This window comes from Polyodon spathula, chromosome 1, assembly GCF_017654505.1.
Source record: "Polyodon spathula isolate WHYD16114869_AA chromosome 1, ASM1765450v1, whole genome shotgun sequence".
NCBI lineage: Eukaryota > Metazoa > Chordata > Actinopteri > Acipenseriformes > Polyodontidae > Polyodon > Polyodon spathula.
Genome location: NC_054534.1, coordinates 56,273,086 through 56,296,788, shown reverse-complemented (window position 1 = coordinate 56,296,788; position 23,703 = coordinate 56,273,086). Strand labels below are relative to the sequence as shown.

Genomic DNA, 23,703 nt, shown 5'->3' with positions numbered 1-23,703 from the left:
TATTCCATTTCTAACATTTCTCTGTGTCCTAACAGAGAACTTATCGAGGAATTGAACCCCATAATAAAGGAAGCACTTGAAAGGAGACCAGAAGTAAGTATTTGTGGTGACCTAAATATATGAACTAGCACAAGTCTTTTAGTTAATGTTTTTTGTTTTTTATAGAATCAAGGAAATAATAGGCTGTGTGAGATAGCGCCCCATTTTGGTAGTGGCTATCCTCACGCAATTATGTAATTTCTGGGGTTTCTGGGTTGTAGGCAGAGTACTGACACGTAATATGCAGTAAATAAGTTTTTTTTTTATTCAGTCCAAAACACGGCAATAGGGCGACTGGCCCTTTAAATGCAACCAAGGGAAAAAAACATGTACAAAATTCAAACAAAAGAAAAACAGCTCTCTGAGCTCTACCTTAACTTTGGGGATTTCCCTCATTTAGTGCCTGTCTATAAAGGAGAGGTCTAATTCCTTCTCCCCTTCTTAACCAAAATATATTTATATTGTAGTTTTACCTTTCTTTTCAGCTGAGCTACCAAAACTACTTGTTTCCTTCAGCAGTGTTTACAACCACACCTCATGCTCACACGGGTGGGCAATTCCAGTCCTGGAGGGCCGGTGTCCCTCGTTTGTTCCAACTGACCAATTAAGCTTCTAATAAGTACATAAGTGGTCCAATTAAGTAATTTAGGGTTCAGTTGGCACAAAAACCAGGAGGGATACCGGCCCTGCAGGACAAGAATTGCCCAGCCCTGTGCTAACACCACCAACCAAGGAGTGTTTGCAATGATTTTTTAATACCAGCCCTTATTAGTTAATTGAAACCAGCTGTATATTTAACTAACTTGTTATACCCAAATTGGCCTCATTAGACCATTGCCATTGGGAGATGTAGTTTTCTGTCTCTCTGAACTACATCTCTCGTCTTCACTGCACCTGCAGTGGTACGTTGGGTATACACACCTACCGATACGGGGACCAGTGTGCCTCCCTTCTGCTATTCTATCCAGTACTTTACCACAGCTGATATTTGATAGATTCGAGGGGATGTGAAATGAAAACACTAAACTTGTTTACTTTCTGTCTCCTGTCTGTACAGAATATGAAGCGACGCAGGCGTCGGGATATTTTGCGAGTACAGCTTGTTAGGATATTTGAATTGCTGGCAGATGCTGGAGTCATCAGTCAAATGTAAGTGCTCAGCCAGCAAAGTGGAACAAGAACTGTGTGAATCTGCACTGTCAATCATTGATCAAATACCGGTGTATGCTATTTGCCAGGCCCCTTTTGACTTCCCTCACCCTAGCTGCTGGTGGTTCATGCCCTCTGGTAATATATTTGTTTAAACAGCAGAGCCTTCCCATACAAATCCACCAGTGAGCCACAGGTCTGCTACAGAGGACCTAGATATGTCTCCAGACCCATGTATTACTTGAGGTTTCTGGAAGATTAAAAGCAATGTTTTCTGTGAGCACAATGTTGTTGTTGTTGTTGTTGTTGCAGTAGAAAATAATGAAAACCTTGTGTTTCTTCTCATTGTCTAGTGCAAGTGGAGGCCTTGATAGTGAAACACATTGCCTCAACAACACTTTGTTGGAGTACGTAGATCTTACCAGGCAGCTGCTGGAAGCTGAAAACGACAAAGACTCTGATACCTTAAAGGATATTCGATGTCATTTCAGTGCCTTGGTGGCAAACATCATTCAGAATGTTCCAGGTAACAGAAATCCAAATTCATATTAAAACTGTGTCGTCATAATTTTTGATTGTACACTTTTCTTAAAGGTGTGTGTTTTTCACTGTTCCTAGGGGATAACCAATACCCTGTTAATATTATTATATTATTATGATAACCAATGCCCTGTTAATATTATTACATTATAATATCATTTTGCTTAATCACTCAGGATCTCATGTTCTCAAATCCCTTGTGTATCGTGGTGCCATAGTTTCTGCCTAATGTTGTAGAAATTGCTAGAAAGGTAGAATCATGTTTCATTTTTAAAGGGTCAAGCATCTAAGCAGTTTGAATATTAAAAAGCTGCTTATTGCAGGGCATTTGGGAGAATTAAGCTATTCGTACTAGCCCCATGCCTCTGGGTCTACTGTGGTATTAGAACATTTTTTTCATCTCTGTTCACTACATTTATGTCATGTAGAAGCAAAGCATACTCTTCAACTTACGGTTGCCATAATTCCAGACCTGGTTAGAAATTGCAACTTTTCATGTAGAGCTGAGTATTCACATTTTCACCTGTGGTTTACTCTGACTCATCGACATGTCACAATGACAAATGACTTAAATGCATCTTTATGCTATTTCCTGCAGCTATGGCTCACTTTCCTAGATGAGCCCTTGCTGTTGGAATTATTGGCCTCCTACTTGTCCTGCTTGACTTTCTTTTATGAAATTCCTAGTGTAGCTCCTATCCAAAGAAGTGTGTGTGTATAGTATAACATTTCACCCCCACTGAGGATCAAAGTGGAGTTGTTTGTATGCCCATATGTATGTGGATGCATTTGTGCATAAGATGGATGTAGGTCATGGGGATTTCACTATTTCATAGCTGATAGCTCATACTTTGAATACAGCTGTGGCTAGAGTGTATGTCACTGGTATATTTGTTTGAATGGTGAATCTTCTGTCTCCAGGGCTCTCAATTATGTAAACATGGATACATACATGTTTTGGTGTATTAGTTGCATTGTTTTGCTTATGGTGTTGGCAGTTGGGACTGGACTGTTGAAAGTAGTTGAGCTCTTCTGTCACCTGTTAATTGAATTCAGAGGTGAACCCTAAAAGCCAATATGCTCTACTGATATAAAGGACATAGCTGTTTTTTTTTTTCTTCTTCTTCCTGATTTCTTGAGCTAAAGTGATTTATATGCTCAAACGGTCTTGATGGCTTTGCCATTGTGGTTGTCAGGACGACAAGCATTTGGTAGTTATTGGGGTTTGGTATGCCACGGGATAAAAAGAAATTTGAGTAATTTGACTGATTTCTTCTTTTTGTTCCAGTACACCAGAGAAGGTCCATCTTCCCCCAGCAAAGCCTGCGGCACAGTCTGTTCATGCTGTTCAGTCACTGGGCTGGTCCCTTTAGCATCATGTTTACACCCTTAGACAGATACAGCGACAGGAATATGCAGATCAACAGGCACCAGTACTGTGCCTTAAAGGTACACCTCAGCATGTGTATTTATTTATTCTTAAATATAATAAAGAACACTGACTGTAGGTTGACCATCTGTATGTAATGCTATTTTATTGTTATCCAGTTAAATTTTATTTTTTATCATCATTCTTACTTGTATATCTATTCTTTGTTTATTTTCATGTACATAGCAAAAGGCATTTATTGCCCACAAAGAGGTTTCTATGGTGATATCCACAGGAGATTATTGCATTTTTCAACAGCCTGCCTAGTATGTCACAATAAAGAAGATATGCTAGTGTAAAAATCTAAACCCAGTGTTTCCTCTTCAGGGTAGTAAGTCTTTTAAAGGGACTATGGTACAGTGTAATTTCTCCGATGCATTTGATTAGTTCCCTTAGATATTCTAGACAGTTTAAAGTTAAGGATGATGCACTGACACATTCTAAAAAAGCGTAGCTACTTTTGTGTCGGGCATTTATTTTGTCAATTTCTTTTTCATTTTAAAGGCTATGTCTGCCGTGCTGTGTTGCGGGCCTGTAGCTGATAATGTTGGGTTGTCTTCTGATGGCTATCTATACAAATGGCTTGACAATATACTGGATTCTCAAGATAGAAAGGTAAGATTATGGATTTGTATTTGTTGTTGTTTTACTCTTATTGTTCTCTGCAGTTTTCTCCAGTGGTATTTCTTTATTATTTATTTATATTAAAGAGCTCCCTTACTGAAGGGATTCCGTTACTTTAAAGACATGGGGCAGAAATCAATGGTGGGTAAAACCTGTGCTGGATTAGAAAAGCCAAATGGAGCAAACCCTGTTCATTTATTTCTCAACAGTGCCATCTAGTGGCAGTCTAAGTACTATTGCCTGTATGAGTGATGGAGAGGTGCATTTAAATTGAAATGTGAACACTATAGTTTCTCCACAATACTACCAAAATGATAATTTAATTTAAAAAAAAGTAAACAAAAAAAATAGTGGATTTGTCATTCAAAGTACAATGAATGCTCCTTACAATGCACGATTGTGTCCCAATGCAGGTCCATCAGTTGGGTTGCGAAGCAGTTATGTTGTTACTGGAGCTGAATCCAGAGCAGAGTAACCTGATGTACTGGGCAGTGGATCGGTGTTACACTGGCTCAAGACGTGTGGCAGCTGGATGCTTTAAGGCGATTGCTAATGTGTTCCATAACAGGTAAGTAGCTGCTGAACACTGAAGAATTTACAAATGAGTTAAAAAATATATATTTTTTAGCTAGCTACAATTTTTGTTGCAGTTTATTTTACCAAAAAACAATTTGTAACTGGGGCTGCTGTTTGGGAATGGAATCAGTGCTATGTGGTGTGGTGTTTTTTTTTTTCTATTTGCTAAATTCCAACCAAAAACATCAGCAAAATCATCCGAGTATAGATCCCTAGCTAGAGCATGCACATCTTGTATGATATCCTTGAGCTGGCAAGCATCATTTGTTTTGTTTTTGTGTTGTTAGTTTAGTGAAGGGTTAAATAAGATTATACAGAACATTAATGATGGCCTGTAAATCACTTTCCAGGGATTACCAGTTTGACACAGTGATCCTACTCAATCTGATCCTGTTCAAAGCAGCTGATTCTTCCAGAGACATCTATGAAATTGCCATGCAGCTGCTGCAGGTTTGTAAATTATTTTTAATGTAACTGTGTGTGTACAGCTAGTCCAGCAGCAAGCTTTTACTGAACTTACAACATCGAGAGGGTCCACAGCATACTCTATTAGGTGGACATAGGTATTATTTGAAATATAATCAAAGGTAGCATCTCTAGATAGTCAGAATAATGTAATAGCATAACCATACAAATCACTTCTTTCTTTGCTTTTTTTTAGGCAGGGAAATTGAAATTTAACCTTTTAGAAATGTGTAGTTCGCTGTCTATGTGCTTGGAGTGCATGTGGCGCAACAGAACAAACCCATCTTTACTGGTCATTTTAGAAGCATGCTTTAATTTTAAATATGTGGATTATTGCTTCAGATCCTGGAAACCAAGTTGTTTCGCTATGCACACAAACTGGAAATTCATAGGACTGATGGGATACTGAGTCATCCGTCCCCCTTGCCGCATCTCTACTCCGTTTCATACTATCAGCTGTCGGAAGAGCTGGCCAGAACCTACCCTGAGCTCACCCTGCCCATCTTCTCAGGTACTTGTCCTCTTAAAAAAGCAGTATGTAGCATATGACAAGTTTAATTACAACTTGATTCATTACTGTATTTCCAACATTATCCCGCAGGACACAATACAACTGTTTAGTTTTTAGATTTTTGTAAGAAACCTAATATACACTGTTTTTCTTTCAAATCAAAAGAAGTTAGCCAGAGAATTCAAACAGCGCATCCTGCTGGCCGACAAGTCATGCTGCACTACCTGTTACCATGGATGAATAACATTGAGCTGGTGGACTTCAAGCCATCCGTGCGGCGGCAGGAGGAGGAGGAGGAGGAGGAGGACAGAGAGATGATGGTAAACTCCAGGCGCTGGCTCCGGGGAGAGGGCTGGGGCTCCCCACACGCCACCACCATGGTGCTCAACAACCTCATGTTCATGACAGCAAAGGTAATGACCTTCAGTCTCCCCAAGACCTGAATCAGATAATCCCTAACCAAAACTTAAACATGCCATTTCTTAATAGTCCCATGCAAGAACAGCTCTGGAGTCTAGCCCGTACTATTATAATGTTGAAAATGCTAAAAATGAAAGCTAAACATGTAAATGGCTATTGGGCACCGTACACATAGACAGACAAGTGACAGAAACAAATCTACAAGAAGTTGCTTCGAAATCTCCACAAGCAGAACTTTGCAAACTTTTGAACAAAGGTAAAATATAGGTCATTGTGACCTGATGGAGGTTTCATTGAACACACATGTAGGGTTCCCTTTCAAGTACGAAATGTAACCATTACCTAAAGGGATATAACTAGGTTTGCTATTTTTTCAATTTTAATCGGTAAAGCTCGTTAAACGTCAAATTTAAAAAAAAAAAAATGAGTTCAACTGAAATAAATTTACCTAGGATAAACATAAGTAAAACCATTCGCTATTTTTTTATTGTCTTATCAAAAATAATGATTTATCTCTTGTCTGTGTAGTTGTTATACTTGCTGTCTGTCCCGCCTCCGTTCCGCACTGAATGGCTATCAGTCATCTCAGTGGTCCCTTAGTAGGCTACTGCAGTTTTACTGTCAGTCATTTCATCCTGTTCTGACAGATCTCGTTGACTGAAGCAGCGCTAGAATGCTGTCATTCATTTAAATGACTGTCAGTCATCAAGAGCTGCACTTTCATTTGCCAGCTATAGCGCCTGTCATTCAAAACACCCTACTTTGAAATTAGCGGGTTAAGGTGTAGGTAAGCTTTTGCTATAGGTATACGGTGACAGTTATAGTTTGATTTGAAAATAGGCCGTAAGAGGAAAACACTTAATGAATATTGTGCACAATACTAGGAGATAAATACAAATGACGCATAAGGCTAAGTGCCATTTTCTCTTTCAGCCTGCCTGAGGAAGGGGTGAGCTCTGACTTTGTCATAAAAACAGAGAAGTTGATTCATTCACTTTTTCTCTCATTCATATTTTGAAATAATTCAGTTTTTGTTTTGTTTTGACAGTTCTTCTTAACTTTGTGTTCTGATTGAGTCCCCTGGGTGGCCGTGTGCCCTATGTGAAGCCAGCAACTCTCCTGCCCCTTCCCCCGGATTCAATACCTTGTTGCGGCTAAGTTCACATTCTTCCTTGCTGCTCGGCTCTTTGGGAGTCGATATTAAATTCTTGGTAGTGTTGCACATGGGACTGGTCACCAACCACCTCCAGCGGTTGGGTATCATGGTGAACTGGTTGAAAATCTGATTAAACTCTCTCAAAGGGCTGCTATCTCGACGTAAGCCTCAGTTCCGAAAACATGATCGGCAGTCTGTCGGACAACAAAATCCAGAAGCTAACTGCCTGCTTGGAGCTGTTTAAGCCCACCGCAGGAGTGAGGGTACTGACCTTCCAGAGACTTCTGGACCTGATGGCAGCAGCATCCCAGATCCTCCCTTTAGGGTTCTTACACATGCGCCCTCTCCAAGCCTGGTTCAACCACAGGGTCTGACACCTTGTCTTAGAATGCCATCACTTACTCCCAGTGTCTCGTCACTGTATGGAGGCTCTCTTGTGGTGGTGCTTTGGCACAGCTCTGGGCTGTGTCACAAGGAAAGGTGTTTACAGATGCTTCCAACCTAGGTTGGGGTGCTGTCTGGAGCAGCTTGGAGAGAGAGTTCAGGGAGTGTGGGATCCCCATGGGAGGGACTTCACAAATGTTGTGGAGCTACAGGCAGTTCATCTCGCCCTGCAACAATTTTTTGCCAGATATACAAGGGAGACGTGCTGAAATGTACAGACAACACCACAGTGGTGGCTTATATCAACCAACAGGGGGGTCTTCAGTCTCTGTCTCAGTCGTGTTGCCTGGGAGCTTTTACTATGGGCTCACGATCACTTGCTTTCAGTAAAAGCAGTTCACCTGCCAGGGGTTAGGAATTGGGCGGCAGACCTCTCGAGTGGGGGCCCCCACAGTTCGGAATGGCGACTTCATCCAGAGGTTGTGAACCTCATCTGGGAGAGGTTGGGGTGTGCACAGATAGATCTTTTTGTGACCCAGGGGTCCACCCATTGTCTCCACTGGTGTTCCCTAGTGGAGAGCGGTCATCTGCTTGGCATAGACGCGCTGGCCCAGGACTCTGCTCTATGCTTTCCCTGCCATTGCCACTGCTTCCACTGTTTGTAGAGAAGATGAAGCAAGATCCTGCCCGGGTGCTCTTAGTAGCCCAGGAAGTGGCGCAGGAAAACATGGTTCTCGTCACTTGTACAACTCCTGTTCGGTCAGCCGTGGGAGCTGCCGGCCCATCGCAACCTGCTGAGCCAGGCACGTGGGACTCTTATGGCACCTGTCTAACAGCTCTGCAGCTTTCTGCAAACCCTTTGTGGAGACAATTGAGCTGATTCCCAGACCAGCCTCTACACGCATGCAGACTTATAAATGGAGTGTCACATGAACTGCACCCCACGACTTATCCCATGGTAAATATACTGCAATTTTTGCAGGACCTTTTTGATGAAGCAAAATCTCTCTACACTCTTAAGGTCTACCTGGCAGCTATCTCAGCTTGCCATATTAAAATTGACTCATTTTCTCCAGGAGCACAGTTCCTGGCGGGACAGTTTTTGAAGGGTGCTTGGAGATTAAGACTCCTTAGAAAGGGCCTCGTCCCTTGCTGGCAACTTAATGTAGTGCTGGATGCACTTACAAACCACCATTTGAACTACATTCAGCAGAGCTGACATTACTGTCAGGTGAAATGCAAGCATTTTCAACAGCGAAAGCCTGTTTATTTTTTGCAGAGGCTAGAACTAGGGTTACTCTTCGCATTAATCCTTTTGTCCCTAAAAGCATTTCTGTCTGACAGGAGGAGAAAGTTTCATACGCTCTGCCCGGTTAGGGTAATGGTGTATTATGTTGACCACACTCAGACTTGGTGGCAATCAGAGCAATTGTCTATCTGCTTTGGGTCTAAGTTTTATGGACAAAACCTGTCTATACAGCAAATGTCAAGGTGGATTCCAGACACAGTCAGGATTGCATACGGTCTAGCCAACCTGCCCCCACCATAAAAGGCCACTGGTCACTCCACAAGAGGGCTTGCAACCTCATTATTCCAGGGCGCATCTGTCACAGACATTTGCCACGCCTTATATTTTTACCACGTACTGCCAATTGAATATCGTAGAAATCAGCAGAACCCTGGTTTTGGGATCAGAGTGTTAAGAGCAGCCACTCATTCTGCATGTTAACACATTTTTATTGTGTTCTACTTTAAGTCCTGTGGTAGTTAGCCATACACAATTTTTTGGACTTCCGGTGTTAAATGCTGAGGTTACTCTGTGTAACCTTGCAGCATATACACTGCATGAGGGTTCTCCCTTGCCGTACTGTGTAATATACAAGGTGATTAGAAAGTAAGTTTACCACATTAATGATACGGTGCGTTGATGTGGTAAACGTACTTTCTAATCACCCTGTATGCCATGGATCCTCATCGGTCCTCGACCAGAATGTTAAAGGTAATGTTTACATGTTGTACTTGAAAGGGAACGTTGAGTTATTATCATAACCCAGGTTCCCTGAAATAGAAATGTATTCATTAACCTTCAAGGTTGCTGTGTTCACTCTAACGCAGCAGGCCTGAAAAGAAAATGGCGCTTAGCCTTGTGCATCATTCATATTTATCTCCTGGGGATGGAGACGATGTCTGAAGCATACGGGGCTCTTATAGGGGCAGCTTTGATGTAAATGCTCAGGTAATTGGGGTTATAAGAGGTTATATCCCATTAGGTAATGGTTTCATTATTACATTAATGTTTTCAGTACAGTGCTTTGTAAAAAATTATCTTTGTTTTTCCAAGCAGTTGATGTAAGCAGTTTAGGTCAATTAAGTAGAACATTGCTTGTGTTCAAGTACATTCATAAATCAGAGTCCTGCACTAATGGTGTTCTTCCTGTTTCTGTTTAGGACAGTCATTATGTAGACTTAAAAACTGTTTTCCTTATCTCTTTTACTATCTAGTATGGAGATGAGTTTGCCTGGTCAGAGATTGAAAACGTATGGACAACACTGGCAGACAGCTGGCCAAAGAACCTGAAAATAATTCTGCACTTTTTAATCAGCATGTCTGGGGTGAATAGTGAGCCTAGCCTCTTGCCATATGTAAGTAACACATTTACTAACTAGTTTGTTCTTTTTCTGGTTATTGTAATAATTAGTGTAATCAATATTGCTACTGGTAATGTCTGGATTTTTATATTACCTATATAGCTGAGTCATTGATTAGCATCAGTCAGTTGTAACCATAATTTTAAATCTAAATTGTGTATTTTGTTTTATGTACAAAATGTATTCATTATTCTTGATTACTGTACAATTCCAAAGTTTTCCAGGGACTTTTCAATGTAAACCACTGATGCCCACCAGCACCACCAATGAGTTCAATGATTTTGCCAGGCTATTTCAAAGTTTGTTTTAGTTTATTTTTGGTAATGCATGTGCGTGGTGTTAGAGGGTACCTGCCCGTGTGTCTGGATGGTGATGGCAGTTTGTGTTGCAGGTTAAGAAGGTGGTGGTGTATCTGGGCAGAGACAAAACCATGCAGCTCTTGGAGGAGTTGGTGAGCGAGCTGGAGCTCACCGATCCAGTGTCCTCAGCCGTCACCCACATGGACAACCCACCATACTACCGCATCACCTCCAGCTACAAAATACCCTCTGTAACCTCAGGTAGGACAAAAGAGCTCCAATATTTGCAGCCTTGTTAATTTTCATTCTTTTGTAGTGTTAGGAGTTAGAGTATATAGTGGGGTTCCAAAAAAAATATAGCGCAAACTCTTTTCAAAATGGCCTCTCTAGTACACTGATAGTGTAAGGATTATTGCCCACACTATCAAACAGGTAACACAGCTATAAAGATCTATGATGTGGTACAGAACAGAAAAGCCAGAGTACTTGTTATATTTTAAATTTTTTTCGTGAGCGGCCATTTTGAAAAAAAAGCTTTGAAACAGAGTTTGAAGATTTAAGTGTAAAAAGTTGTCAGGATTTTAACAGTGAAAAGAGAAAAGTACAGGTAAGTTATTTAAACCGCTGTAGCAACACTTGGGGATGTGTAACACTATTTTTCAAAACCCTGCAACTTACTCTATAAGAGATGGTTTGGTATGAAAGTTTCTTCTAAACAGATGTCCACAATGTTTTGGATACTTTGGGGGGGGATACATGTAACAGTACCCATCATATTGATCAGTGACTTAAGATGGCATCTGTATTGGGTTCATGTAACTTTCATGTTAGTAATTTTACAAAGCTGCCACCTTCACAGTTTCCTAGCTTCTTATCTCATAAGCCATTTGAGGTAATGACTTTATTTTGTCCTATTTTCTACCTGCAGGTACAACTTCTAGTAGCAATACAATGGTGGCTGGGACTGATGGGCATCATGACACCAAGCTAACGAAGGACAATAATTTGGAAGAAAAGTATGTTTTACTATTGTTTGGCACATTATTTCAGATGCAGAGATTTGAGAACACTAGAATGTTTTCCCAAAGCATGCAAAATTGCCATAGTGAATTAGCTAGGTTTAGCATGTAAAAAAATATATATATATAATTACCAACTACTTTAGTCACATGTAATGTTTTATTTCCTTTGCAATAACAAATAGAAATATTTATTTACATTTATTTTTATTTATTTCCAATAATTCCTTCACAACCCAGTTCTATCATGTTTATTATGTTCCCATGATTGGAACTGACTATGGAGTCTGATTAATGTACACTTAATATAATACATATTTTTCAGTGGTTTTAGTATTCTTATGATTAAGTGCAACAGGTCTTCTAACTGCTAGCTTTCTTCTTGTTAAATCCTAAAACCTCCTGACTGTTACTAAACTTCAGCATGAAATCACTTGATCTCGGAGGCAGATGCTGACAAAAGTTAGTTAACCAAGACTTTCTGGTTTTACTGTTCAGTGATCCAATTAAAAGGTTGCATTCATGTAGAATTTGATATTTGTAAGGAGAGCACAGCTGCTGTAGAAGTTCAACATATTTTTGGGAGGACTGAAAAAGTATTCAAGTTTTTAACAATTCTTTAATGCTGCATTCTGCGTAATTTTGTTATTCCAGTTACATCCACCTGGACGTCTACAGTGGCTTAAACAGCAATCTGAACAAGCAGCATCACCGCCTGGAGTCCCGCTACAGCAGCAGTTCTGGGGGGTCTTACGAAGAGGAAAAGAGTAAGCACAGCTCACTTCACTCACAAAAATGACAAGGCATTAGCCAAAATTACTGTCTATGTGACTTTATTTCCACCTCAGCATTTAGGATTTAATATTTATGGATAATAACACTGTGTAACAAAAAAAAAAGAAAAAAATGTTTTTGTTCCTGGGTAGTAAGTGTTATTTCCTAATTGCTTATGCCTCAAAAGTATAGAACATGGCTATTATTCCCCACAAACTTTGCTTTTGTGACCAGGACAGTGATATTTCAAAATATCACTATTTCCAATGGGAAAGTAAATACAGTATAATTGCAAATCTCGAAAAACTACTCGCTTCTAAATCTTTTGTAGTCATCTTTGTATTACTTTAGTACAAATACATGTTAATTTGGATTCATATGTTGTTTTTTTCTGACTTTGTGAACGAAAAGACACACATTTGCCCATTTTCCCATTGGAAATAGTAATATTTTGAAATATCACTGTCCTGGTTACAAAAGCAAAGTTTGTGGGGAATAATAGCCATGTTCTATACTTTTGAGGCATAAGCAATTAGGAAATAACACTTACTACCCAGGAACAAAAATTGTGTTACATAGTGTAATCGTACAACCGCATAGCAGAGTGAATTAGAACTTTTGAAGGTGTGGGCTCAGCCACTCAGTTTCATAATCTCATCTAGGGTTGTATGTTGTATAAGCTTCTAACATTTGCTGAGCTAATAAATAACAGTAGCAATAGTTCTACTTAGGTTAATAACTCATAGAGCGTACAGACCCTAAGCTTTAAGATCTTGAAACTCAACAGTTGCTAGGCTTCAACCAACCTCATGTGAGCTAATACTGAAATAGCTAAAAATGTCTTCATACACAAGTACTATTTTGCACTTTCAGATTAAGACACTTAACTATTACCTCTTTCATTATTATCTAGCAAATAAAGACATCTGTATTGGATGTGTGGTATGTTGTGTGTTTGTGGAAAGCAGTAATTATGATTTTAATGTTGATTCTCTGTATACTTCCCAGGTGATTCAATGCCACTTTATGCAAACTGGCGATTGAAGGTGATGGAGCGCAATCACCCGGAGCCCCTGCCCTTCCCTCCCACTGGAGGCTGCTGGTCTCCACTGGTGGATTACCTGCCAGAGACTACAACCCCTGGAGTCCCTCTGCACAGGTAATTAGGGATACTTTCTCCATACAAGAAAGTAGTGCTTTTATCTACTGGGTTATTAACTTTGCATCAACATTTCAGTGTGGTGTTTTCCAGGTGTAACATAGCAGTGATCCTCTTGACTGATCTCATAGTTGACCATAGCGTAAAGGTGGAATGGGGAGGCTACCTACACCTCCTGCTACATGCAATTTTCATAGGTAATGTAGATGGTTTGTCTACTTTTTTCTTTGCTGGTGCACATAGTATATTTGTCAGCATTACTGCCAACTAATCAATGTATTATACAGTGTAATTTGATTCCATGTATTTGTTCACTAGGCTTTGACCACCAGCATCCAGAGGTGTATAAGCACTGCAAGAGGCTGCTTATGCACCTGCTGATTGTGCAGGGGGGAAACAGCAACGTCCAATCTCTGGCCTCTGTGCTACTTCGAAACAGAGAGTTCAACGAACCCAGAGTTCTTACTGTCAAGCAGACTCCTCACGTTGAGTACAACTTCACTGGTGAGTGTGTGGAAGAAAGCAGCCTATAGCGAACTGGAATGCCTAAAAAGACACCGCTGCTGATTATAAAGAAAACATGCTACAATATATACCTAGTGTTCAAATTAAAATAATTGGGCAGTTCTCATGAGCGGACTGTCCGAAAAGATTGGATCCACATTGAGGTGAATATAATAATAACCAGATGGAATAATCCTAGTAGACAATAAACATAGACCTACAGGAACAGTAGGGCTTAGCAAACTGTAGACTAGACTGTGTGTCACTCCTGGATGCTTTTATTTGTTCAAGTTACTTCATGTTTGCTTTTACAATATTGTACATAAACCTAAACATATTAGTGTGCTGGCAAAACCTAACACCAAGTAAACACTATTTATTTAAAGTATAATGCTTCCCAAAAATGCCCCAATGCTCATTAATCCATTTGTTATGCAAGACAAACGCAGGACTTTTTTGTCACTTGTTAAATGGTAGCATTCACAAGTAATGTGACAGGAGTGAGCAGATTGATTGAACAACAAAGAATTAACAAAGTTTATTTCAACAGTTCATGGTCAGCATTTATAAATTATTGGCCACATGCGGACTTGTGAAACACTTATTTGAACCCCTGTATATTTTCGTAGCAAGAATGAATGCTGTATGGTTTGTTTCAGAATATTTGTCATTTTCCTTCCAGCAGGTGGCAGCATTGAAATATTAGTCTTCAGCCATCTAATAATTGCCCCTAGTCAAAAAATGTAGGACTTTAGGGCATGTCTTTTGAAGAGTGTTTGTTTATGAACAGTGTTTTTAAAAAAAGAGTAACTGGTTTAAATAATCAAAATGGTCTTTATAACAGTCCTTATCGTACTCTCTAAATTATTGTGAATATGGCCCAATGTTCCAAACTGAAACTAGATGTCTGATAACTAAGAACAAACTAAACAAAGTGTATGTTTTAAAGGAAAGTACTTGATCGTTGAATAATTCAATTTGATTCTTTTTAAAATACTTAGCTTCCCTTTTAAAATAAAACTATTTTTGGTCCTATGAATGTGAAATGTTGTGACAAATTATAAAAAATAGGTACTGTATGAATGAATAAAACACAAATATGTATTGCCCAGATTGTTCTTTTTTGTGTGGAATACCAGTTATAAGGTATTTAGCGGTTTAAATTCCTATATTGATGTACACGTTAATGCAAATATTTGTCTGCTGGTTTTAAGTACTGTCCCTTTTTATGTAAGAGAGATTTATGACAAATACAAGAATTGGGATTGAAACAGGAAGTGTAAAATGAATTTAGAAATATAAACATGCAAGAAAACTGTTAATAAATTCCTTGTGCTGTTCTAGGTGTCAACGATTTTGTACCCGATTACCAGCCATCCCCAATGACAGACTCAGGTCTCAGCTCAAGTTCTACCTCTTCTAGTATCAGCTTAGGAACCACCAGCACTGCCATTCCTCATCTCACAGCCACCATCTTAAACGAAGTGGACATTTCAGCAGACCAGGACGAGAAAGTGAAAGCACTGATTGAGTTCATCACCTCGAGGTAAAATGGTTGTTGTGTTTTGTGTGCTCTTAGCGCCGGTGTCAAAATCTCTATATTTCAAGCTTTCTTCTACAACCCGGTTGAGTTGTATTTCAATATAAAAATACAAATTGAATGGAGTCTTTTTTTTTTTTTCCTCCATACAGAAAGCGAGGGCCTCTCTGGAACCATGAGGATGTCTCTCCGAGGAACCCCAGCATTAAGAGTGCTGAACAGTTGACAGTGTTTCTGAAACATGTGGTGGCAGTGTTTAAACATGCTCCGTCAGGTAGTCCTACTGGAAATGCATTAGTGGGAGGTGCCGCTCAGTTTCTATTACTTACGAAGGGATTAGAGAAAGCACCAAATATTTGTTGTATTAGCAGACATGTCATTTATAAGCAGTGCAAGGTGCTATTGCTTCTGTAGATGGGTATTTTGTAATACTTGATATTTATCTTGTCAATGACTACTTTTACAGTTTATTTTCCAAAAGCATCAAAGCAGAACAGGGAGTGATTTACAACAAAAAAAACAAACAAACATGTAATTCCAAACAAAAGCTCTGTGATCAGTAAAATTGGTTAGTTGGGGTTCAACAGTATCCCTGTGTTTTTATTTCCACTTTCAAGGTTTTCAGTTGGAGCAGCTTCTTAGTGAAGTGTCACTACAGACAGCACTGTCCTGTTCCTCTCGTCACTATGCTGGCCGCTCCTTCCAGATATTCAGAGCTCTGAAGCAGCCTCTGACAGCAAGCACGCTTTCAGATGTTCTGTCTAGACTGGTGGAGACTGTTGGAGATGCAGGGGAAGAAGCTCAAGTAAGGCTTTCTTAGGATCCTAACTTCACTGAAGAGTATCCTAGCTCTAGAACTAAAGCCTTTAAGCTGTATCTTTGTCATAGGATATGACCGATCAATTACTAAACTAAATATCTTGCATAGAATTTACTCAAAAAATTGATTTTTGCAGTGGTGACTGTCTTGACAGGTAGCCCATAGAACATTTTGACCATCGCCATTGCATAAAGTCATTCTGCACTGGGAATGAATTATATTTTGATAGAATGTTTGCTTGTTAAATTATTATCGTGTATTTGAAGAGGAGGTGATTCTCTATTCATGGATACTAAGGTGTTTAGTAAGCAAGTTGTCTGAGTGGGGGAGAAACAGGCAAAAACTGTCACCTCAAGCACCACAAACTGGTATACTCCTGGAGACTGCGCGTGCTAGATAGTATAAGCCTATGATTTGTTTTTTCTTTGACACATTGTTTGCTCTTCCCAATCGTTTGTTTTGTAGGGTTTTGTGATTGAATTGCTGCTTACCCTGGAGTCGGGCATTGATACTCTGGCAGAGACGATGAAGAATTACGATTTGCTGTCTGCTCTTTCTCAGTATGTCTATTGCTTATTCTGCTGGAATCTGTTTCATGATTTTTTATTGTTGGATAGCATGGTGTCACTCAGTGAGTCACAATGCAGTTAAGAATGTGACTCTGTCCTCTTCAACATGTTCTTTGTGATTTTTGAGTTAACTTGGATTCACATTGGTCGGATATAAAAATTCTGTAACACCCAGAATTCTAATTTTCTGGTAAATGGATTTTCCTCAGAGTAAACATCCGGAGCGATATTTGTTATTTGCAGTCATGCACAGATCTGATGGAATATAATGAGCTGTCTAATACAGTAGTCTATGAGAAGGCAAATCATTTTTTTCTGGATTGTTCTCTTTTGTGAAGGCAGCACGGAGCGATTGCTTAATTAGTGAATACTGAAATAACTAGTAGCCTTTAATATATTTATATTTAAGAATATGTTTAGTATTTCCTTTTTTCTTTTAAACCCATGCTCTAACTTTATCCCAGTATCGTTTCAATATTTACCGCCTTTGAGTTAAAACAATAAAACGATAGTGTTGTTTGTTTGTTTTCCCCACAGGAGAATCACAGACCCCACTTAATGGTTAAAATGCATTCTATATTTTTTATTAATGTAATTATGATATCTGAATTGAGTTTATTTGTTTTTTATACAGAGCATCATACCATGATCCTTTGCTGGGGACTAAGTTTGCAGCTAACAGAAAGAGCACTGGACAACTGAATCTAAGCACAAGCCCAATGAGCAGCAGCAACTTCCATACCCATTACAACCACGCACGAAGTAACTCTTTACGAGCCAGCTTAATTGGGGACCGCAAGAGCGACCGGCGACGGAGTAACACACTGGATATAATAGATGGTCGAATGAACCACGGCAGCCTAGCAAGGACTAGAAGCCTCTCCTTTCTGCGAGAGGGAGGGGTCTCTGATGTGCAGCCTACCATTGACCCCTGTAACCTGATGGCTACTATCTTCTGGATCGCTGCCTCCTTGCTGGAGTCGGACTACGAGTTTGAGTACCACCTGGCTCTCAGACTACTGAACAAACTGCTGAGCCAGCTGCCCCTGGATCGGTCGGAGAGCCGGGAGAAGATTGAGAAGGTGCAGAGCAAGCTCAAGTGGTACAACTTTCCCGGGCTGCAGCAGCTCTTCTTGAAGGGCTTCACCTCTGCCTCCACACAGGAGCTGACCATCCATCTCCTCAGCAAGCTCATCACACTCTCCCGGCACACACTGGTGGATCCCTCCCAAGTGGCAGGTAATCATTCAACGCATTGAGTAACACCAGATTTCCCCCTCCCACCACTGCTAAGTGAAGTGTATTGAATGCTCATGTTTCTAAGTGGATTGATTTGGTTTAAAGCAGGGGTCTCCAACCCTGGTCCTGGAGAGCCCCTATCCAACAGGTTTTATAGGTGTCTTATCAGTGGCTAAAGATCTGGAACACATGTTAATCTTGACTATTTAAGCCAATAATTAAGTAACAGAGATTGGTTGAAATGAAAACCAGCAGCCACAGTAGCTCTCCAGGACCAGGGTTGGATCCCTCCTTTAAAGTGTTAGTTATGTAAAACATATGGATTTTTTTATAACCCTTTCCTTTAGCGTTTTTAATCCTTCCAAGTGGGGTTCTGAGATATGTTGCTTCAAAATGAGTTGCCGGAGCCAACTGCAAAAAGGTTAAAATGTCTGGCAGAATTATGAGTCCAACTTTGAACCTGTATATACAGTTATAAACAAAAGTATTGGCACCCTAGACTTATACCGTAATTTAAGATAACAGATTAGAGACAAGCATTTAGTAAACTTGAACCACTTTTTAATAAAACAAAAAGAAAAATGCCCCATTTTTAGTAATTTTGCAAATTTTTATCAAAAAGCATGTATCCTCCTTTTGCTTTTATTAAAATTTTCAGACATTTATGATAATTCTAAACCAGCATGTTACTACTTGTTGGTGAAGTCTGGGCCCATTCTGTCTTGCATATTTCCTTCAATTGAATAGAAAGTCCAAAGTATTTCTATTAGATTTAGATCTGGTGATTGTGAAGGCCTTTCCACAACCTTTATCTTTGTTTTCTTCAAGCATTCCAGTCGACTTGGGTCGTTGTTGTGTTGGAAGATAAACTGTCTGCCTACAAGCAGAATGTATCATTGTACTTTGTAAAATGTATTGATACATGGCTGAGCTGCATTCATTCGATCTTCAATCACATGAATGTCTCCAGTCCCTGAACTGCTAAAACAACCCCATATCTTGATTGAACCACCTCCATGTTTAACTGTAGGTACAAGGTTTTCTTCTTGAAAGCTTTCCCTTTCTTTCTCCAAACATAGAAAGAAAGCCTTTGTACAGTTCTTTCGTGTACTACTATGTCTGATGCTTCTGAATCTTTCTTTGGCTGTTCATCTTGGATTTGTTTTAGCTGCTCATACAATTCCCCCTTGTCATTTTCTTTGGACGTCCACTACCTTCAGGCATTTCAGTTGAATTTGTTCTGTGGTACTTCTTGATTATTGCTCTGATTTATGGATTTTGGTATTGCATATTTCTTTGATACTGTTTTATAGTCATTTCCTTTGTTGTAGTTTGCTAAGAGTGCTTTTCTCAAATGTGAATCCAACTCCTTGGTTTTGACCATCATTTGCTGTGTTGCCAAAATGTTCTTCTTCAGCAGATATTGGAAATAATTCCCTCTTTTTTTCTGGTTATTGAGTATATAATGCAGTATAATTACTATAATGATTTCTAATCAATGGGTGTATATTTTAAATTAGTTCTATTGATTATTTAGACCTAATGTGCCAATACTTTTGTCATGAACAATTATTTTAAATAGCTTAAGTGCTTTTGTGTTTTTTATAAAGATTGTTTGTTAAATTATCAAACATTGTGTATTTTGGTCATTGTCAATTAGTGACTAATGTTCACTAAATGCTTGTATTTAACATGTTTTCTTGAATTATGTTATATTAGAGTGCAAGTACTTTTCTTTGTCTGTATATTAATCTGGACAAATATGCAATGATTGATTTTCTATTCTTCAGGGGGAAAAAAATACAAACTTGCATTTTAATTATTATAGCAAACCTGCCATGCCATTCCTGTTTTTTTTTTTTTTTTTTTTAATACTCTTTTCAGTTTTTGTGTGTCTGACTTTGTTTGTTTACTTACAGGTTTCCCATTAAATATCTTATGCCTTTTGCCTCACCTAATACAACATTTTGATAACCCTACCCAGTTCTGCAAAGAAACTGCTGACAAAATTGCAAAGGTAAGTATCAAATAGAAATATACAGCATGAGATGGATCTAGGTCATGATCCGTAATCCTAAATAATCAGATTAGATTTGGAAAAATCTGGAAAAATACAGTTAGTGTCAGTGCAATAAAACATTGTTGTCTAAAGTGTGATGTTCTTACAGGTCTGTGCAGAAGAAAAGTCAGCTACTCTCTCCAACCTCGCTCACATGATGAGTTTGTATAGCACACACAGTTATTCACGAGATTGTTCCAACTGGATTAATGTGGTGTGCAGATATCTCCATGACTCATTTTCTGAGATTACCTTCAACCTGGTCACTTATCTAGCTGAGGTAATGTTGCCAGCTGGGTCTTTGATATATTAGAGCCATGCTAAATGAGAGACTTTGATATTGCATTTGCATTTGTTTCTAGTTAATTGAATCATCTCTAGTGGAGATTTATCAGTTTGCCAGTCAATGGTTAAAACACACAAAAAAAACACATTTCTGTTTTAATTTTAATACACATATATTTGTAGTTTGAAAATATTATGTTCTGTACATTAATTCTTCATAAAAAAAGAACCAAAATATGACCAAATATGTGTTTGGTAGAGATACAATTTCCAAATATAGAAATTAAAAACTGAAACTGTATTTTTCTCTATGTTCACTGTAAAGGTAATACTGCACAAAAAGTTGGCTTCATGATCTTTATGGTGACAAGATAGATACATTTATTGCTGTTTCATTTCTAAAGTGTTTCATACAGCTCCTGTTTTTATTTTAGTTGTTGGAAAAGGGCTTGTCCAGCATGCAGCAGTCCCTACTGCAGATCATACACAGCCTTCTGAGCCACATTGACCTCTCTGCAGCTCCAGTAAAGCCATTTAATCTGGAAATCATGAAGATTATCGGGAAGTATTTGCAGGTGAGGTTTTACTTGAATCTGACTTCAATGAAGAATGTTTACTGTTTTGTCAGATTTAAAGGGTACATAAGGACCTTTTTATTTTGTTGTGTTACATGTTCCCATGTGTTGCTACAACTGTTTACATAAGGTGTGTGTGTTTTTAATTAATTTTTTTTCTTTTACATTTTGACCACTTTTTTAAACTTTTAAATTGCGTTCCCTGCCTCAAGATGGCTTCACACATACCTGCATGGAACTCTCAGAACTACATTTCCCATCATCCTCCTGCTCACATATGTAACTCTTTTAAAAAATGGATACATAGTTACATTAGACAGTCTGCTCGAGGGCTGAATATTGATACAACTGGAATGCTTAACACATCAAACTTGTGCTTGTAATTGGGTTGTAGTACTTCTCAGTGTTAATGTCAAGCATTCAGGAATAAAAACTATTTTTGCTGGCAGCCTTTAACTTTTGAAGTGCTGTATTTTAAATAAGATTATTCTAATCTGTTAAAACAAATCTCAAGCCAGATAAAATGCTACCTTCACTTTTATGTAACCCATTTACTAGACATAGCCTGGGGATAGAATGGCCTTACATTTGACACAGAAGGATGCATCTTGTAAGCTTGGTTTTTGAAATACCTTCATTTCTTTTAGAAGAAAAGAAAAAACATGTTTTAGTGCTCTGGGCTAATACTCCACTACCATTTACAGCAGTCCCTTCTCGCTTAGAAATATACCTTTTATTAGGGATGTGCTCTGATGATAAAAAAAATTATTCAGTTAGAGTCCAAGTCCTAATTAGATGAGAAGGGAGTGTTGTGTGGGCCGTGTGTTATTAATAACTTGGCACTTTGGTTATTGTGTTCTCATCAGGGGACAGCTGACAGAGCTCTATGATTTAATACTGCCTTAATTTTTATACAAGGCAGTCCTTGGTTCCATTTTTATCTTCCAGAATGGATTAACCCTAGGAGGACTTACCATTCCTTTAAATCTGATTGAATGTAGCTGTCATGCAGCCCCTGGCTGTCAGACCCACACCCCCTCTCCACTTTCCAAGAGAGTAATACATGCCCAATTGTTGGAACAGGGGACAGCAATTTGCCTTTTTTGTCACAGCCCAAGATGTTTTGCATAAACTCTGAGATGAAAGCATTTCACACTTGAAGAAGCATCCGAGTCTTGGCGCTCCAAGAGCACGCTCAGCTGTCAGAGGAAGCTGTCAGTTGTGTCAAATATTATGAAAATGTTTGCAAATAAAGTGGGTGCAGTAGGAAGATGCAGCCAAACAGATCATTTACTCACAATCCCATCCACAGCTCAGCTGCCAGGGCATGAAACATTCTAGGCAAAGTACTGTATACATAGCAATCAAGACAGAGGTTAAGTTATTAAAATTGCTTCCACGTCTCAAGTTTGAATGAATCTGTGGTGAACCTGCTTCTTCAGGTGGAACAGTTCCTGTAGCAAATGTGGCTCAGTGTCTATATGGAAACGATCAAGGTTGTCAAAGGCAAAAAACTGGCTAGAATAAGAAGCTTCACAAGCACTTGCAACTAGCAGGATCAATGCTCTGCATATCAATGTGTATAGATGATTATATTGTGTTTTCAATGATTATTTAATCCTTACATTTTTAGTTGGAAAAGCCACATTACTTTGTATTTCTGTCTAGTGTTGTAGCTTCTCCTACCATGTCAATGCTAGCATTCTTGTGTTTGTTGATTTGGATAGATAGTTAAATCAACTATTAGTTAATAGTAATAATCACGCTTTTGTTATTAATAACATAAGTAATGTAATATGTGTATCCAGTAGGTACTAAAGATTTTGGTGAAATCAACGTTGATTATATCTTCTGTACAAAAATTAGGAAGGTTGGATTTTTCTAATATTTTGATGTACATTTAATAATGGATACAGTTTTGGTGTCCATTTCATATTATGATATTATAACTAACAATATTTTTTCAACTACTTATGCTACTTTAGCAAGCAAACTGAACACTGAACATTAAGATCCCATAGATTAAAAATGGAAAACATTGTTCTCCTTAGAGCCCATACTGGAAGGAAGCTCAGAACATCCTGAAGTTGGTGGTGTCCCGCTCGGCAAGCCTGGTTGTGCCGGATGCGGTACACAGATCATACAGTGTAGAATCCTCAGGGTCCCCAGAGATTGCCTTCACCAGAATCTTTAACAGCTCTTCAAAGGAATTGCCGGGGAAGACTCTGGACTTTCATTTTGATATCTCTGAGGTAAAGAGATGGATGAGGGGGATTCTTTTGTTGCCAAATAAAAGATTTCTGTGATGTAAAGGGTCCTGAAAAGTTATTGGTGTTGCAATTGCAACAGCTATACTTAATGCTTCTAGGTTTTAGATGGCTTTTCAGGCTGAACACACAGCATTTTTTTTTTTTTATATATATATATTTTGTAATCAAATATACATTTGGAGAACCTCTTATTGTTTTTAGCTAATGACAAAAGTAATTGTAGGTTTAAAAAGAATCTCTTTAATGAACTCAGGTGCAGGATTTGTCATTAAGTAATTGTAGCTAACACAATAATTGAATAAATCTTACCTGTTTTGCACTTCCATTAGCTACGTAGGTCTTGTATGTTAATTGTGAAGGAAACATGTGTTCTAACTAGAGCTGTCAATCGATTACATTTGATTGGATAATTTATGTGAATTAGTTGATTACTCATTGGATTAATCCGTGCACATTTTTAATAAAGGCAGTGATCTTATAGTAGCTGTATAGTAATACATAGAATTGATAAAAAAAATCAATGAAAAATAAGCCAATGAAAATTCGGTCTTTTTTAAAAGCATTTTTATTATTTTTATTTTAGTAAATGTAACATATTTTCACAGAATGTCAGTTGCTTTCAAAGCTACATACTTGGCTTCCTTCTTGT

At 38.7% G+C, this 23,703-nt stretch overlaps 1 protein-coding gene across 20 annotated transcripts in view; it reads left to right on the top strand.

Annotated features, from left to right (window-relative positions):
• The window catches only part of LOC121319840 (protein furry homolog-like), a 183,340-nt gene that overhangs the window by 126,054 nt on the left and 33,583 nt on the right, over nucleotides 1–23,703 (top strand). For 12 of the 20 annotated variants that reach the window (XM_041257812.1, XM_041257831.1, XM_041257821.1 and 9 more), the window contains 25 exons: nucleotides 36–93; nucleotides 1,097–1,188; nucleotides 1,542–1,714; nucleotides 3,017–3,177; nucleotides 3,662–3,772; nucleotides 4,195–4,349; nucleotides 4,708–4,807; nucleotides 5,165–5,333; nucleotides 5,499–5,746; nucleotides 9,796–9,936; nucleotides 10,334–10,502; nucleotides 11,170–11,257; nucleotides 11,915–12,027; nucleotides 13,043–13,193; nucleotides 13,272–13,390; nucleotides 13,512–13,697; nucleotides 15,042–15,243; nucleotides 15,390–15,511; nucleotides 15,855–16,042; nucleotides 16,523–16,617; nucleotides 17,261–17,865; nucleotides 19,785–19,882; nucleotides 20,034–20,204; nucleotides 20,644–20,784; nucleotides 22,836–23,036. In XM_041257812.1, coding sequence (XP_041113746.1) covers nucleotides 36–93; nucleotides 1,097–1,188; nucleotides 1,542–1,714; nucleotides 3,017–3,177; nucleotides 3,662–3,772; nucleotides 4,195–4,349; nucleotides 4,708–4,807; nucleotides 5,165–5,333; nucleotides 5,499–5,746; nucleotides 9,796–9,936; nucleotides 10,334–10,502; nucleotides 11,170–11,257; nucleotides 11,915–12,027; nucleotides 13,043–13,193; nucleotides 13,272–13,390; nucleotides 13,512–13,697; nucleotides 15,042–15,243; nucleotides 15,390–15,511; nucleotides 15,855–16,042; nucleotides 16,523–16,617; nucleotides 17,261–17,865; nucleotides 19,785–19,882; nucleotides 20,034–20,204; nucleotides 20,644–20,784; nucleotides 22,836–23,036 — 4,057 coding nt within the window. The remainder of the gene's footprint in view (nucleotides 1–35; nucleotides 94–1,096; nucleotides 1,189–1,541; nucleotides 1,715–3,016; nucleotides 3,178–3,661; nucleotides 3,773–4,194; nucleotides 4,350–4,707; nucleotides 4,808–5,164; nucleotides 5,334–5,498; nucleotides 5,747–9,795; nucleotides 9,937–10,333; nucleotides 10,503–11,169; nucleotides 11,258–11,914; nucleotides 12,028–13,042; nucleotides 13,194–13,271; nucleotides 13,391–13,511; nucleotides 13,698–15,041; nucleotides 15,244–15,389; nucleotides 15,512–15,854; nucleotides 16,043–16,522; nucleotides 16,618–17,260; nucleotides 17,866–19,784; nucleotides 19,883–20,033; nucleotides 20,205–20,643; nucleotides 20,785–22,835; nucleotides 23,037–23,703) is intronic. The other 8 variants (XM_041257872.1, XM_041257802.1, XM_041257742.1 and 5 more) reach the window with 1 other exon arrangement.